This window comes from Dermochelys coriacea, chromosome 28 (genome assembly GCF_009764565.3).
Source record: "Dermochelys coriacea isolate rDerCor1 chromosome 28, rDerCor1.pri.v4, whole genome shotgun sequence".
Classification (NCBI taxonomy): Eukaryota; Metazoa; Chordata; order Testudines; family Dermochelyidae; genus Dermochelys; species Dermochelys coriacea.
Window position 1 is genome coordinate 1,823,447 of NC_050095.1, and position 15,152 is coordinate 1,838,598.

At 53.6% G+C, this 15,152-nt stretch overlaps 1 protein-coding gene across 3 annotated transcripts in view; it reads left to right on the forward strand.

The window, feature by feature from the left end:
- The window catches only part of DNAH2 (dynein axonemal heavy chain 2), a 73,777-nt gene that overhangs the window by 13,735 nt on the left and 44,890 nt on the right, over positions 1 to 15,152 (forward strand). For all 3 annotated transcript variants that reach the window (XM_038386057.2, XM_043503616.1, XM_043503617.1), the window contains 9 exons: positions 590 to 782; positions 4,622 to 4,822; positions 5,701 to 5,857; positions 7,161 to 7,335; positions 9,362 to 9,525; positions 9,810 to 9,971; positions 10,400 to 10,503; positions 12,446 to 12,602; positions 13,409 to 13,491. In XM_038386057.2, coding sequence (XP_038241985.1) covers positions 590 to 782; positions 4,622 to 4,822; positions 5,701 to 5,857; positions 7,161 to 7,335; positions 9,362 to 9,525; positions 9,810 to 9,971; positions 10,400 to 10,503; positions 12,446 to 12,602; positions 13,409 to 13,491 — 1,396 coding nt within the window. The remainder of the gene's footprint in view (positions 1 to 589; positions 783 to 4,621; positions 4,823 to 5,700; positions 5,858 to 7,160; positions 7,336 to 9,361; positions 9,526 to 9,809; positions 9,972 to 10,399; positions 10,504 to 12,445; positions 12,603 to 13,408; positions 13,492 to 15,152) is intronic.

A 15,152-nucleotide genomic window follows, 5' to 3' on the forward strand; every position in this document is an offset into this window, starting at 1 on the left:
GTTGTGCATCCACACTGTCTTGTTCCTTGAAGCCCTGTGTTCAGGCACTTCCTGGGTAGACCCGGGCTCTGAGACTTGCCGCTGTGGGTTTGAAAACTCGGTGTAGTGATACCCTCTGTGTTCAGACCACAACGAACCAGCTGAGGTAACTTGGCTGGATCCTTTCTCCCACCCTAACCCTGGAGGAAACAATTCCCCAGCCTGATATTCAGCTCTCATTCCCCCTTAGCTCAGTTTCCTTGCCACTAACGCTTTATTTTTATTTATTTCTCTTTGTGGGACTTGGTAGCTGGCTTAGCAGCTACTGAGAGTTGCATGTTGAGTCTAGGCAGACATTGCCTGAATATAGCCTACATCTGTCATGGAACGAGTTCCTGCCTGTGTACACCCAACCCCCTAGAAGTCATTTCCCCTTTCTGTGCCTCAGTTTCCTCCCCTTCTAACATAGGGACAATATTTCCCAGGGGACTGGTGAGGCTTTGCAAAACCAGCATGGAAGAGAAGCAAGGGGTTCTGATTGACTAGGACTGGCTGTTTGGGCATTGAAACAGCTGATCACCATTCTGTTTGTCCTCCCTCTGCACTCCAGAAAGTGATGAAGATATCAAGAAAATCCAGGCACTGATCAGTGGTGGCATGCAAGCAAACGCCATGCACCTCCAGGCATACCTGAAGACCTGGGATGTGTACCGGGAGATCTGGGAGGTCAACAAGGACTCCTTCATTAATCGCTACCGGCACCTCAATCCACTCGTGTCTTCCTTTGATGCGGACACTGCTCGGTAAGGGAGGACCTGTGTCCATGGATGCTCGAATCCTGCATGCCCTTCATTGAACAGATGGGTCTCTTGTATCAGTAATGATGAGGGCCAAGACCCTTCAGATTCAGGGAAGTCCATCCACCCTCTTACCCTTCTGAAATGGACAGAGTTCACAAGCTAAACCGGGCCTGGCCTGTTTGTTATTGAATGTGAGATCCCAAGGAAAATAAGAGTCCTGCCAAGCAGTGTGGGTGGGTCGGTAGGGGGCGCTCTCCCCATAGACAGCACTGATCCAAGTGAGGTGCTAGGGGTGCTGTGTTGCAGGGAGCAGTGTGGGTGGGTCGGTAGGGGGCGCTCTCCCCACAGACAGCACTGATCCCTGTGAGGTGCCAGGGGTGCGGTGTTGCAGGGAGCAGTGTGGCCCTTTCCCCTACAAATCAGCACTGACCCCAATCCCCCCCAGCATAGTGCTAGGGACACGCCATGCGGGAGGTGAGATTTCAGCTCAGATATAAAGCTAAAGCTCCGACAGCTTGTGGTCATTAAAGATTTCCTGGTACCTTTCCCAAGAGTTAGGGCATTAACCTGAGTGTGCTGGCCGGATCCCAGCTCCAGCGGTTCCATTCTGCCTCCCTAAATCTCCCCTGCTGCTTCAACCGCAGAGGTATTGCCTGCACTTCCTGTTGGAAAGTGTTATGGCACACCGCTGTGTGTGCTGGTAAACCGGTGCCGTGCCCCTCCCTGGAGGTGGCTAGCTTTCAGCTCTGTGTGAATGATGGAGTTGGGAGAGGAAGCAGCAGGAGCAGCTGAATTCTTAAGAAAGCAAAATTCTGTTTACATGCAAATGTCGCAAGCAATTTTATTATTTTATTTTAAGAGTCAGAGAAACACAGACAATCAGATCCTTTTTATAGCTTCCCTGCAGGCATCGCATTGAGGGCTCTGTAAGCTACAAGTGGCTGGCTTAGGGGACTTGGTAAATGGGCTCGGAAGCCTTTCTTCTGTTGTGCATAGAGCACCGGACTGGGACTCACAAGACCTGGGTTCTTTTCCCAGCTCTGTTACTAGCCTTCTGGGTGCTCTCAGGCAAGTCAGGTCACCTCTCTGCCTCGGTTTCCCCATCTGGAAAATGGGGATAAAGATGCTGCCCTCCTTTGTAAAGTGATTTGGGATGGAGGAAAAGCACTGAAGGCATGAGGATGGATGGAGGTTCCAGCCATGAGATAGGGCACTCATGCAGTTAAGGCCTGTATGTGGGTTGGCAGTTCTGGTTTGCTTTCCTCAGTCTCCGAAGGAAGATAACAAACGACCAGCAATGGAATCGTGCTGTAAGCAGGTCAGGAGAGAGCCGTGCTGTGAGCAGGGCCCTGGAGTCGGTTGTTATTACAGTATAACCACTCCCTAAACCAATTGCATTTTTGCCTGTGGAATACTTTCGTTTACAAGGCAGCTTATGGGCTTTCTGCTCTCCACTTCCTCAAATGTGTTTCAACAGTGCATAGAAAAATTCACCATTAAAGCCCCGAAAGCCTTTCGAGGGCCGTTTATAGCAGCACCAGGAAGAGAGATTCCTCAGCGTGATCCGTGCCCCCCACCTTGGCATGGCCGAGTTGTGAGCCAGAAGGTGGAACAGACCCAGAACGAGGCACACTTGAAAACCAGCTGCTCAGAGGAGTGATGCAGGATTAATTTCTTTAGCACAAGCAGTGTTTTCCCGTCCTGTGTGCTGTGCTGACTCAGCGTTTGACACACAACGTTCAGGCTCAGTGCAGGACAGAGGTAAATTTGGATCCGAAACTAGAGAACGGTGGGAGGGACGCTGCCTCCCCACCCATCTCTGCCTGTTCTCTGGAGCCGGGTGCCCCTCTCTGCCTCTGCCCCTCATCTGTCTCTTCTGGGGCCATTTTTGGTTGCCTTGTTTAATAAAGTTTGGCCTCGTGTTTCCAGTAACCTGTAGACAGGGAATTAATTAATGGAACAGTCAGGAAGATTTAGTAAGATCCCTCGGGCTGGAGCTGTCCTCTACCTGCTGGCCTCGCTTGGATGAGTCAGGAGCAAAGAAATAAAAACATTTCAATTAACAAATCATTTGGAGGGAGAAAATTTCTCCTTCCTAATAGCGGCTGCTCCTTTTGCATCGCCATGAAACATTCCCTGCTCCTTTATTAAATGCTTCTTTTGCCTGAGGCAACTTCAGTATCCCACACTGAGTCCCAGGGGGCAGCTCTTGGTTGCAGTTAGGCTTTCTTCATCCAAATGTTCTCTCTACCACATTGGATCGAATCCGGATGCTGGTTGAGATTATATTCCACGAATCTCTAATCAAATCTAAATCTAATCTCGTTGATAAAATGTACTAAATCTATTTCCTCTAGATTCAGTTGTGTCCCCTTTGGAATCTAGCCCTGGTTGACAGGTTAATCTAAAGCTTAACTGAACTCAGTAGATTACACTACAATCGTTACGCCACGTAGATTACACGATGGCACCTGTGAGTTAGGGATAATACCAGTGGTAGAAATTTAAGGAATGACACTAGTGATCATTTCTGATCAGGGCATCAACTGGTCACTGCAGGGTTCAGGAAGGATTGGGATAGCATTGCACAATTGTTCAGATGCATTATGGGTCATCACCTTCCCTGGGAATCATCAGGTTGCTAGGACACCAGACTGGCATGAGGGTTAAAGCACAAAGGGCTAGGGATGGCTTGGAAGTAGTAAATGCTGCCATCTAGGCATATTGACCAACATTTTCAGAGTCATTTCATGGAGATTTGTGATGGCAGCCAGGACAAATTTGAGTGAATGGTCTTGTGACCTGGCACAGGGCCGCAGTTCCACTCGGGTTTGGCCTGGCCATAAAGTGGTCAGGCCACGGTCGGGTGCCCATAGCTCTGCGGCCTATGCTGGTGCATGTGTGGCTGACGCATGCAATCCTGGGTAATGTAGTTGAATTTTGAATTTGGCATCAATGGATGCTGTTTCATGCGGGAGATGACATTAATTCGGGAGTCGGGAAGCTTTAGGTTGTAAACAGGAGGACCCTTGGCATATCAGGAGACCTGGACAGTTTGCAGCTAGGCATGGAGCTGTTCTGGTGAACCCCCACATGGCAGCCGTAAACCTCATTATGGTCCCCCCGCCCCCAAACCTGTGCCCTGGCTCCACCCTGCTCACTCGGGAGCTACAAATGCTGTTGATTTCCCAATAAGCCCAGGTGGTCTTTAATGAGCATGAGGGTGCACGGCCTCTGTATCATGGCTCATACAACAAACGGCACCTCCAGCAGCATGGCATCTCCTAGCACCAGGCAGGAGTTTGGGGGCCCTACTGGGTGAAAACGGAGAACTCGGCTACTGGGTTAACTCCACTGCTCCCTGCAGCACAGTGCCCCCTAGTGCCATGCTGGAGCACTGGTGTCAGCCCGGGCTGCAAGGAGAGCTCCCTGTAGCACAGCGACGCCGGGTGCCATGCTGGGGCACTGGCCTCAGCACTGCCTCTGAGGGAACAGCACCCCCTAGGGGCCCATTCAACCTGCTTCCTCCAGCACAGCGCCCCCTAGTGTGATGCTGGGGCACTGGCATCAGCACTGACTGCGAGGAGAGAGCGAGCTCCCTGCCACACAGCTCCCCCTAGTGCCATACTGGTTTTCCACAAGGCACCTCCAGCTCTGGTGAGAACGGTCTGACGATCTCTCCTCTGATCCATTCTGTGTGAATTCAAGTGTCTCCAGTGAATGAACTAATCCCAACTAGTCACCTCCATGCAGAGAGTCCCCCTGGGATTCTCCTCCGTTGCGCCGGAGAGCTCAGCCCTCCCGCTCTGCATTGAGCAGTTGTCTGGGTATGTGCATGGCAGGTACATGGAGGTGGCCAACAATGTGCAGAAGGAGGAAACGATGCTGAGCATCCAGTTTGTGTTGCTCGACTGCTCCCACCTCAAGTTCTCCGTGGTCCAGCACTGCAACGAGTGGCAGAACAAGCTCACCAACCTGCTGAACGAGATGGCCAGTACCCGGCTGCAGGAGCTGTACACCTACCTCCAGGAGAACGCTGAGAAGTGAGGCCTTCCCTGGACAGGCAGAGATCATGTTGCCCCCTCCTTCCTGCCCCATTACCTGTACCCCACGCCCCAGCTGGTTGGGGCAGAGACAGCCCAGGGCAGGTTCCTCTCTGGCCTTCCCTTCTCCCCACCGATGCGAGTTCTCCTGTTACAAACTGGCCCAGTTACCCACTGTACCGTCACCATCTCTGGGTCCCATGTGCTTCCATGCCAGCTGGGTCTGGGTAGAGTCTAGTCACTGTTTCCAGCTCTGGGATTCTAGGGCCCTGTCTGATGCTCTTCCTTGGGACATGGGATGCTGTTGTCCAGCCAAGACCTCCCAAGCCCTCCCGTCCTGCAAAGACCCATCTAGGGTGCATTCTGGGCTTCTAGTTTAACCCCTTCAGAGAGAAATGTGGCAGGAAAGCGAGGAACATGGGCTCAGCAGAGGAACTTCTTAACCACAGTGATTTTACTCTTAAAGCACTTGAGAGTAACAGAGCTGGGAAAATAGCAAAACCCAAGAGACATCTCCTCTCCGGGCCTGATCTCACCCCTTCTGTGGTTCTGAAGTTCGTCAGCTTACGTGTGGAGTGGTCAGCTGGCCCCTGCCCAGAGCAGAACCTTGCAGTTAAATAGGGCCCCCACCATGGCTCGGACCGGACCCCTTGCTAGCGCCCATGTAGAGGACCAGTGTTCCACCAGGTTAGGCCCTGGCCTCAATGGCTCCCAGTGTCAGTCCTGCCACGGGGTGTCAAACGTCTTTCCCCGAGCGGAGCAACTGCGGAGGGTGTGGCATAACAGGCTGCCCAGGTCTTCCAGCTCAGGCACAAGAGAGCCCTCGTCATTTGACCCAGTCCTGTCTCACTCGGTCTCTTCCCCGCTCTGGCCCACAGAGTCAGCCGGCCTCCGCAGACGCTGGAGGAACTGGGCCAAAGCCTGCAGCTCCTGGACACCCTGCAGCACGAGCTGCCGAAGCTAGAGGGGCAGATCCCGCCCATCCATGAGCAGTTTGCCATCCTGGAGAAATACGAAGTGGCCGTGGATGAGGGGGTAAGTATGGACGCGGACCCTGAGTGACCCCTGCCATGCTGGCCCAGACCCCAAAGGCTTTTAGGCACCTAACGTCCATGGGAATTAGGAGCATATATCGCTTTGAGAATCTGAGCCCTTCTCTCAATCCAGGCAAAGGGGGTCATGTAGCCTCCATCCCTGGAGACCTTGCTGTGAATTCCCAGATGCCCAGCTCTACTTTCTCCTCTCCCCCATCACCTCCCACCTGTTCCCTCCGGGATCTCATCCCCATTCCCTCCCTCTGCTCAGCCTCTTTGGCCCGTCTATGTCTGTGATCTCCCTCCCCCCTGCCCCATTTGCCCGCCCCTCCCTTTTCTCTGCCCATTCTGTGCCCCAGCTCACGCCCCACCCATAGCGTCACTGGCTCCCTACCCCTTCTCCAAAGACAGCTCCAGCCACCCGCTCTTCTTTGCTGCCTGTCCCCAGGGAGTTTGTGGCCAGTGTGCCACTGCTGTGCTGCACGGCTGTGTGGTTAATAATCTTTAATCCCCTGCTAGTCAAATCTTCATAGACAATCCGGTTTATAATCTGGTTGGTGCAGGGTCTGCAGGCTCCCTACCTGGCTCTCTGCAAGTGACGACCTGTCCCGGCTGCTCCTAGGCGGAGGTGCGGCAGGCAGCTCTGTACTGCCCCCATCCTGCCCTGAACGCTGGCTCCACAGCTCCCACTGGCCGGGAACTGCGGCCAATAGGAGCTGCGGGGGCCGTGCCTTTGGATGGAGACAGCACGCAGAGCTGCCTGCCGTGCCATGCCACCGCCTAGGAGCAGCTTGGACAGGTCATTGCTTGCGGGGAGCTGCCCGAGGTGAGTGCCCCCTGGATTTGGCACCCCAAAACTCCTCCTGTACCCAACCCCCTGTCCCAAACTCCTTCCCAGAGCCCATGCCCCGCACCCGCTCCTGTGCCCCTTCCTTGAGCCCCCTCTCGCACTCAAACTTGCTCCCAGAGCCTGTGCCCTGCACCTCCTCCCACACCCAAACTCCCTACCACTTATTTAACCAGAATTTTTCACTTACGGCACCCCTCGTTCCCCCAGCATGCTGGATAAAAAAGCTTTTACTGTAACTGGCAGAGATTTTGATGAATGAAGACTTGTAGAAATTACCTGAGTCCTACCCAGCTCCAGGGAAACTGATGAGATCCCTGTGCCATGGGAGTGGAGGAGGTTCCTATTTATCCTAGCCACATTTCTGGACCCCACCGTACCCAGCCTTCTCATTGAAGCAGTGATAATCTTGGCGGGATAACACAACTTTCATCTTTCTCCCTCTCCCTTGTCCCAGGTGCTGCAGACGCTGGGAGCTCTCAACTCTGAGTGGCTGTCCTTCCAGCAGTGCATTCAGGAGAGCGATGTCGTGCTAAAGAAACACAAGGAGAAATTCAAGACAGGCCTGATCCATTCTGCAGATCACTTCAAGAAAAAGGCCCAGGTCCTTCTGCAGGATTTTGGCACCAAAGGTGTGTGGTGGTGCCACTCACAGAACAGAGGCCTCAGTCAACTTGAAAATTGCTCGTGCTAGAAGCACCATATTTGACTTGTTTTCTAGATCTCAGTGAGATCTAAAGAACAAGCCAGGGTTGAAGAAACTGGTTCAGTGGATTGAGCTATTTACAGTTAATGAGTTTGAATCTAATGTCCCTCCCTTCTAGTAAGTCCCTTAATTTTTCTAGTCCTCTTGTAAATCATGGTCCTGTACCTCCTCACCCCACCTCACTGAACAACCCTTCAGGAACCTGAGCACTGCTGGACTTTCACTGTCCTCTGTAGGGTTCCAAAAATTCTGACTCCCAGCCCCATCTGTTCAAACCCTCTAGACCCCACTTTTCTTGCAGACCGGGAAATAGAACCCAGGAGTCCTGCCCCCTAGTCCTATCTGTTCTAACCACCAGACTGATACTAAACTGGGAGGAGTGGTAGATACGCTGGAGGGGAGGGATAGGATACAGAAGGACCTAGACAAATTGGAAGATTGGGCCAAAAGAAATCTAATGAGGTTCAATAAGGATAAGTGCAGGGTCCTGCACTTAGGATGGAAGAATCCAATGCACCGCTACAGACTAGGGACCGAATGGCTCGGCAGCAGTTCTGCGGAAAAGGACCTAGGGGTGACAGTGGACGAGAAGCTGGATATGAGTCAGCAGTGTGCCCTTGTTGCCAAGAAGGCCAATGGCATTTTGGGATGTATAAGTAGGGGCATAGCGAGCAGATCGAGGGACGTGATCGTTCCCCTCTATTCGACACTGGTGAGGCCTCATCTGGAGTACTGTGTCCAGTTTTGGGCCCCACACTACAAGAAGGATGTGGATAAATTGGAAAGAGTACAGCGAAGGGCAACAAAAATGATTAGGGGTCTAGAGCACATGACTTACGAGGAGAGGCTGAGGGAGCTGGGATTGTTTAGTCTGCAGAAGAGAAGAATGAGGGGGGATTTGATAGCTGCTTTCAACTACCTGAAAGGGGGTTTCAAAGAGGATGGCTCTAGACTGTTCTCAATGGTAGCAGATGACAGAACGAGGAGTAATGGTCTCAAGTTGCAATGGGGGAGGTTTAGATTGGATATTAGGAAAAACTTTTTCACTAAGAGGGTGGTGAAACACTGGAATGCGTTACCTAGGGAGGTGGTAGAATCTCCTTCCTTAGAGGTTTTTAAGGTCAGGCTTGACAAAGCCCTGGCTAGGATGATTTAACTGGGACTTGGTCCTGCTTTGAGCAGGGGGTTGGACTAGATGACCTTCTGGGGTCCCTTCCAACCCTGATATTCTATGATTCTATGACTGCCCTCCCCACCCACAGATGGGGATAGAACCCAGGACTCTTTACCTCCACCCCCCGGTGCAACCCACTAGACACTACTACTTTCCCAGAGCTGGGAATAGAACCCAGGCATCCTGCCTTCCAGCTCCATCTGCTCTAACTACTGGACCCCACACCTCTCCCAGACCCAGGATCAGAATCCATCAGTCCTGACTCCCAGCCCCCCCTGCTCTAACCCACCAGCCCCCACTCCCCTCCCAGAGCCGGAGAGAGAACCCAGGAGTCCTGGCTCCGAGCCCCCCCTGCTCTAACCCACCAGCCCCCACTCCCCTCCCAGAGCTGGAGAGAGCACCCAGGAGTCCTGGCTCTCAGCCCACCCCTGCTCTAACCCACCAGCCCCCACCCCACACCCCTCCCAGAGCCGGGGAGAGAACCCAGGAGTCCGGGTTCCCAGCCCCCACCTGCTCTAACCCTCCAGACCCCACTCCCCTCCCAGAGCCACTGACAGAACCCAGGAGTCCTGGCTCCCAACCCTCCCTCACCCCCCACTCTAACCACTAGACCCCACTTCCCTCCCAGAGCCAGGCTCCCACTTCCATGCTCTAATCACTTCATCGTTCAGCCACCCTTGACATCTCCCAAGTGCAGGAAAAGGGTCCCCCGCCGATGGCCCAGCCAGCCAGAAGTGGTGCAGCATGGGCTGAAGCCGCTGAGCTCTTTGTTGCGCAGGTCCGTTCACCAGCGCCGTGAACTGCAAGACGGCCCTGGAGCGGATCGCGGCGATGCGGCAGCTGCTGGCCACCATGAAGGATGAGGAGAGCACCTTGCGCTCCAACCTGGGCATCTTCAAAATCGAACAGCCTGCTTCCAAAGACCTGCAGAAGCTCGAGAAGGTGGGAACCCCTCCATGGCACGGCAGCCTCCAAGGCCCGAGCTCCCCTCTCCTCCCTGGGGGGCAGTGATGAGGCTCAGTCCAGGGGTAGGTTGGAGGGATCATGCTTGCGCTGCTGCTGCCTGGGAGCAAATCCACATCCAGCCCCCAGGTCGGTGCACTACCCCTTGCTTGGGTAGTGGGGAGCGTAGCCAGCTGAAGGGGGTCCCCTGCTGGACTGGCAGGAAAGTGGGCCCGGGGGTCTATCCAGCTGTGGCTAAGCTCTCTCTGTGCGGTGCCCTGCAGGAGCTGGACTACCTGCAGCAGGTGTGGGAGATCACCAAAGAGTGGGAAGACCACTGGAACGAGTGGAAGACAGGAAGCTTCAAGACCCTGCAAACCGAGGTGATGGAGACCACGGCTTATGGGCTCTTCCGGAAGCTCAACAAGCTGAGCCGGGAGCTCAAGGTAAGAGAGAGGTTCCCCTGGCCCGGTACTGCCAGCCGGTCCCCTTGTGGTGTATGGGAAGGGCTCTTTGGAGGGTGACAGTTGGGGAACCGGGGCACTTGGGGGACAGCAGAGAAGGGGGTCTTTCCTAGCGCTTGCACCCTGCTCCTGCAGACCTTAGGTGGAGGTCATTGGAGGGGCACTGGGGGATTGTGCTGGGAGGACCAATAGGACCGGTGCAGCCGCAGGGCCCCCACTTCCTGTCCTCATTAGACGTGGTGCAGAGGCTCACCCAGAGCAGCCCATTGGGGATGTGATCACTTGTGCAAGAAGTTCTGGGGGGTGGGTGTGATGCACGGCAAAGGTTTGTCAAGGGGCCGTCGAAATGAGTATTCCCTCATCCCTGCTGAGCCCCCGCAAACCTGGAGTTACTTCCTTTCCAACCAAAGGATCGGGACTGGGAAATTATTGAGACTTCCAAGGTGAAGGTCGAGCAGTTTAAGAGGACGATGCCCCTGATCTCAGACCTCAGGAACCCGGCCTTGCGGGAGAGGTAGGTACGGTTCATCCGTGGGCACCTTCGGCATGCGCTTTGCTGGCCCAAGCTTCTGGGCCATTGGAGAAGCTCTGCTGCCCTCTGGAGAGTGGCTGAAAGCTGCTCCTCCATGGAGTAATATATGGGATACTGTGCCCCTAGATCTGTCTGTGATGCGGCAGGATCCCACTGAGGGAATGAATCGTCCTCTGCCTTTCCTTAGCTCCTGTCATCTGAGGAGCTCACACACCTTAGCATACGTTTAAGATCCCCTCTGTGACATGGGAAATTTGCTGTTCCCTTGAGGCACAGAGAAGAGAAGGGATGGACCCAAGATCACAGAGTGAGTGGTAGGGTTGGGAATTGAACCCCAGAGTCCTGAGAGCATCCTCCCCCCCCAGGTTACACATCCCTTCTCCAATAGGAAAGAGAACCCAGGAGTCCTAACGTCCTGCTTTAACCACCAGACCCCACTCCCCTCCCAGAGCCGGGGAATAGAACCCTGGAGTCCTGGCTCCCAGCCCCCACTGCTCTAACCTACCAGCCCCATCTCCCCTCCCAGAGCCAGGGAGAGAACCCAGGCGTCCTGGCTCCCAGCCCCCGATCTAACCACCAGACCCCACTCCCCTCCCCGAGTGGCATTAGAACCCTGGAGCTCTAGCTGCTAGATTGCGATTGACTGTTCCTGGTGTCCTAGCCATATGCTCAGCTTTGGGTGTTGTGCGGCTCATACATGATGTCTGTTTCCTTGGAGGACTGAGCCAGCACAGCTGGTTTGTTAACACGTGGTTATTACACCTCCTTGGGGAGTTAAAAGCAAAGGGGCTTGACTCTGACCTCGTTCGTCAGCCCCACACGAACATACACTCATTAGTGAGCTGGCGAGGGAGAATTCCTTTCCTACCTAACACTGGTGATTCACAGCATGACACCACGCCTGCACCTGGTGGGAGGTGTGTGTATGTGGGGCGGTGGGAAAGAGGCCGCAGTTGGTTGGGAAGGAGGAAGAGCTTATTTCTCCAGTGTCCTGCCGTGCGGCCCCCTTCAAAGAAGCCCACACATGAGTGCTGGTTAATAACCCATTGGCTGCTAAGGCTGCAGTATTGCCTTCATCCCAGCTCTCGGAGCTGTGCTCCAAACAGTCCTTGGACGCCTGCAAGCAGTCCAGTCTGCTGCATTCTCTTTTGGTCCACAGAGATAGCCCCGTCCCTCGCAGCCTCACTCCCCAAGACTGGTTCCGTTGCTCAGCTTTGAATTTCTTCTCACTGTCTTTATCATTGTGCTGCTGAAGTACCTAGAAATGTATGCAGCCTCCCTAGAGCCGCTTAGTGAGGATCTGTCCCCTCTATCTCCTCACTTTGCTTGTGGGAGTGCATGGGCCAGAGCTGGGCCCTGGGTACCGGGCGAAGGGAGGAGGGGGGGCTGTTCCCTGCATGCTCTGGGAACAGAGATCTCGGGGGTTGAAAGGCATAGAACTCTTCTCCTTCCTTCTTGCCACTTTTCTGTTCAGGGTTGGCGACATTTATAGCCTTCTTCCAAGGTTGGTGATCACACATCAGTGCAGACTGATCTTTTGAGGCCTGCAGATATCCGGGCCATGCACCAAGGCTTCGCTCTCCCCTTGGTTTTCTTCCATCCACAGTCATTGAAGTCATCCAAGTGATATAACTCCCCGGTCTCCGCTGAATATGCCCATATCAGCGTAGCCTCGACTCCTTCAACTTCTCTCCAGTTGGAGCAACCCACATTAGGCCCTTTCCAACTCATTTCATTTCCTATCCCGGAGTGTCCAACCATTTGACCAAGTCAACATCTCCATTTCCGTGGTGGAGAGCGAACTGATTTCCTTTCTTGGGGCTGGCCAAGTCTCTGTATTGAAGGGGATAGAACTGATCCTGGTGTATCAGCAGAGAGGGCCTGTCCATTCCCTGGTTTAATGCTGTTGGTGGCTTCCCTGCAGGCATTGGGATCAGGTGAAGGACTTGGTCCTCAGAACGTTTGACCAGGATGCTGAAGATTTCAGGCTGGAGAATATTGTGAAGCTCGGCCTGGATCAACACGTGGAGAAAATCAGTGAGATCTCTGCATCAGCCTCCAAGGAGCTGTCTATTGAGCTGGTAGAGTCTGTCTGTCAGTCCCTCTTTCCTCATTCATTTCACAGGCTCTTTTTCAGCAGCTGTTGAATGTCTCTGCCCAGATCTTAGCAGGACAGGAGTCCACGTCGCCATCCCACTGTCATATTTGGCCCTGATTGCCAACGATCATCTAGCCAGGAGTCCTGACTCCCACTCACTATTCGATATGTTTCTGCTCGGAGCTTGGAGTAGACCCAGGGGTCTCAGCTCCCCTCCTCCTCTCTAGCCTCCCATCTCGGATCTGGGAATGGAACCCGGGAATCATAGAATCATAGAATATCAGGGTTGGAAGGGACCCCAGAAGGTCATCTAGTCCAACCCCCTGCTCAAAGCAGGACCAAGTCCCAGTTAAATCATCCCAGCCAGGGCTTTGTCAAGCCTGACCTTAAAAACCTCTAAGGAAGGAGATTCTACCACCCCCTAGGTAACGCATTCCAGTGTTTCACCACCCTCTTAGTGAAAAAGTTTTTCCTAATATCCAATCTAAACCTCCCCCATTGCAACTTGAGACCATTACTCCTCGTTCTGTCATCTGCTACCATTGAGAACAGTCTAGAGCCATCCTCTTTGAAACCCCCTTTCAGGTAGTTGAAAGCAGCTATCAAATCCCCCCTCATTCAATCATGACCCCCCTCCATCCCAGAACCAGGAATAGATCCCAGCCCCCCTGACTCCCAGGCTCAGTTGTGACACTAGACACATGGCCTCTCCTTTCTGGCCTTAGCCCCAGCCACTGTGTTAAGATTTCTCTGTGTATTTCATGCTGCTCATCCCTGTCTTTCGCCCAGGCCCTGCAAGCCATTGCCAAGACTTGGGATGTTGTGCTGCTAGATATTGTGCTGTACAAGGATAAAGGACACCACCGACTCAGGTAAGGCTTCCAAAGATCTGCCTTGCAGCACTGGCAGCAGAGATGTGGTGGGCACGGTTCCTGGATACACAAGTAATTGAGCATGGCAGGGTGACTCCTGCTCGTTAACCAGGCGCCATGGTTAGCCAGGGGTTTATTTAATTGTTTCTCTTTCTGTCTGAGTACAGCTAGATAGACCTTCCCTTCCCAAAGCTGAGACTAGGACCCCGGGGTCCTGACTTTCAGCTCCCATTTTAACCACCAGACCACGCTCCCCTGGACCTCATAGAGCCCGAGTGTCCTCCTCCCAATCCTCTTGCTCTGACTGGGAGTCTCCACTCCCCTTCCACAGCCAGGAATAGAACCCAGGAGTCCTGGCTCCCAGCCACCTTGCTCTGACTGCTAGATGTCAGTCCTCTTCCACAGTCAGAACCCAGCAGTCCTGAGTCCCAGCATTATCCACTAAGCCTGGTTTCCTTTCATTCCAGAAGATCAGAACAGCAGGGCAGGCCATGGCCTTTAAATTTCCCATCCATCTTTCTCACTAGCCCAGTTTTATTAGCAGGGAGCGAGCTTGCTGAGGACGTCTGATCTCTGAAGTTGCTGGCTGCAGCAGAGGTGTCACTCAGTGATTCAGTTCATACCTGGGAGCTGCAGGGCTTTTACGTGGCTGTCTGTAGTGTGGAAGCAAAGAGCTTGCTCAGCTCTGTGATGAAAATGTGTTTATGCCTGAAGGGAGAGAGAGAGAGAAACTGGTGTTAGTCTAGGGGGACTAGGAACAAGGGACAGCCAGGGAGTGATCTGGATTGTTGGCAGACAGTGAGTGTTTTAACACAGCCAAATGTCAACTCGTACATCTAGGAGAAAAGAAGGCAGGCCAGACTTCCAGGCTGGGGGACTCTCCTGGGAAGCAGGGACTCTGTAAAAGAGGTGGGGGTCATGATGCGTAAGCTGCCAGTGTGACTGTGGGGCCAAAAGGGCTAACGTATAAACAGAGGAATCTCGTGTAGGAGTCGGGAGGTTCTGGTCCATCTGGATGTGGCACTGGTGAGACCACTGCTGGGATACTGAGTCCTCCACCTCTGGTGTCCACAGCCCCGAAGGATGTTGATGAGTTGGAGAGGGGTCAGCGAAGAGTCAGGAGAAGGATTAAGGAATTGGAAAACATGCCCTAGTGAGAGACCTGAGGAGCGCGATCTGCTTAGCTTCACAGGGAGAAGTGAAGGGGTGACTTGGTCCCAGCCCCTCAGTAATTACGTGGGGAAATAATACTTGCTAGAGGGGTCCTCAGTCTCCTCGATAAAGGTCTAACACGATCCAGTGGCTGGAAGCTGAAGCTAGACAAACTGGGACTGGAAATAAGGTGGACGTTCTGAACAGCCAGGGGAACTAACCATTGGTGTTGTGGATTCTCCATCGCCTGGCAGTTTTTCCATGAGATGGGCAGGATCTGCTGTGTGTCACACAGGAGTTGTTTCGGGGAAGTCCTACGGCCCATGCGATACAGGAGGGCAGAGGTGGTCACAATGGGCCCTTCTGACCTAGGAATATGTGAGACTCTGAGTCCGCATGGCTCGAGGACATACTGATCCCTGACTTATTACCAGTTAGAGATGACAGCTGGTTGCCCTGCCCAACAATCCATTCCCCGGCCTCAGCGTTGTACAGTGCCCCTCCCTTGG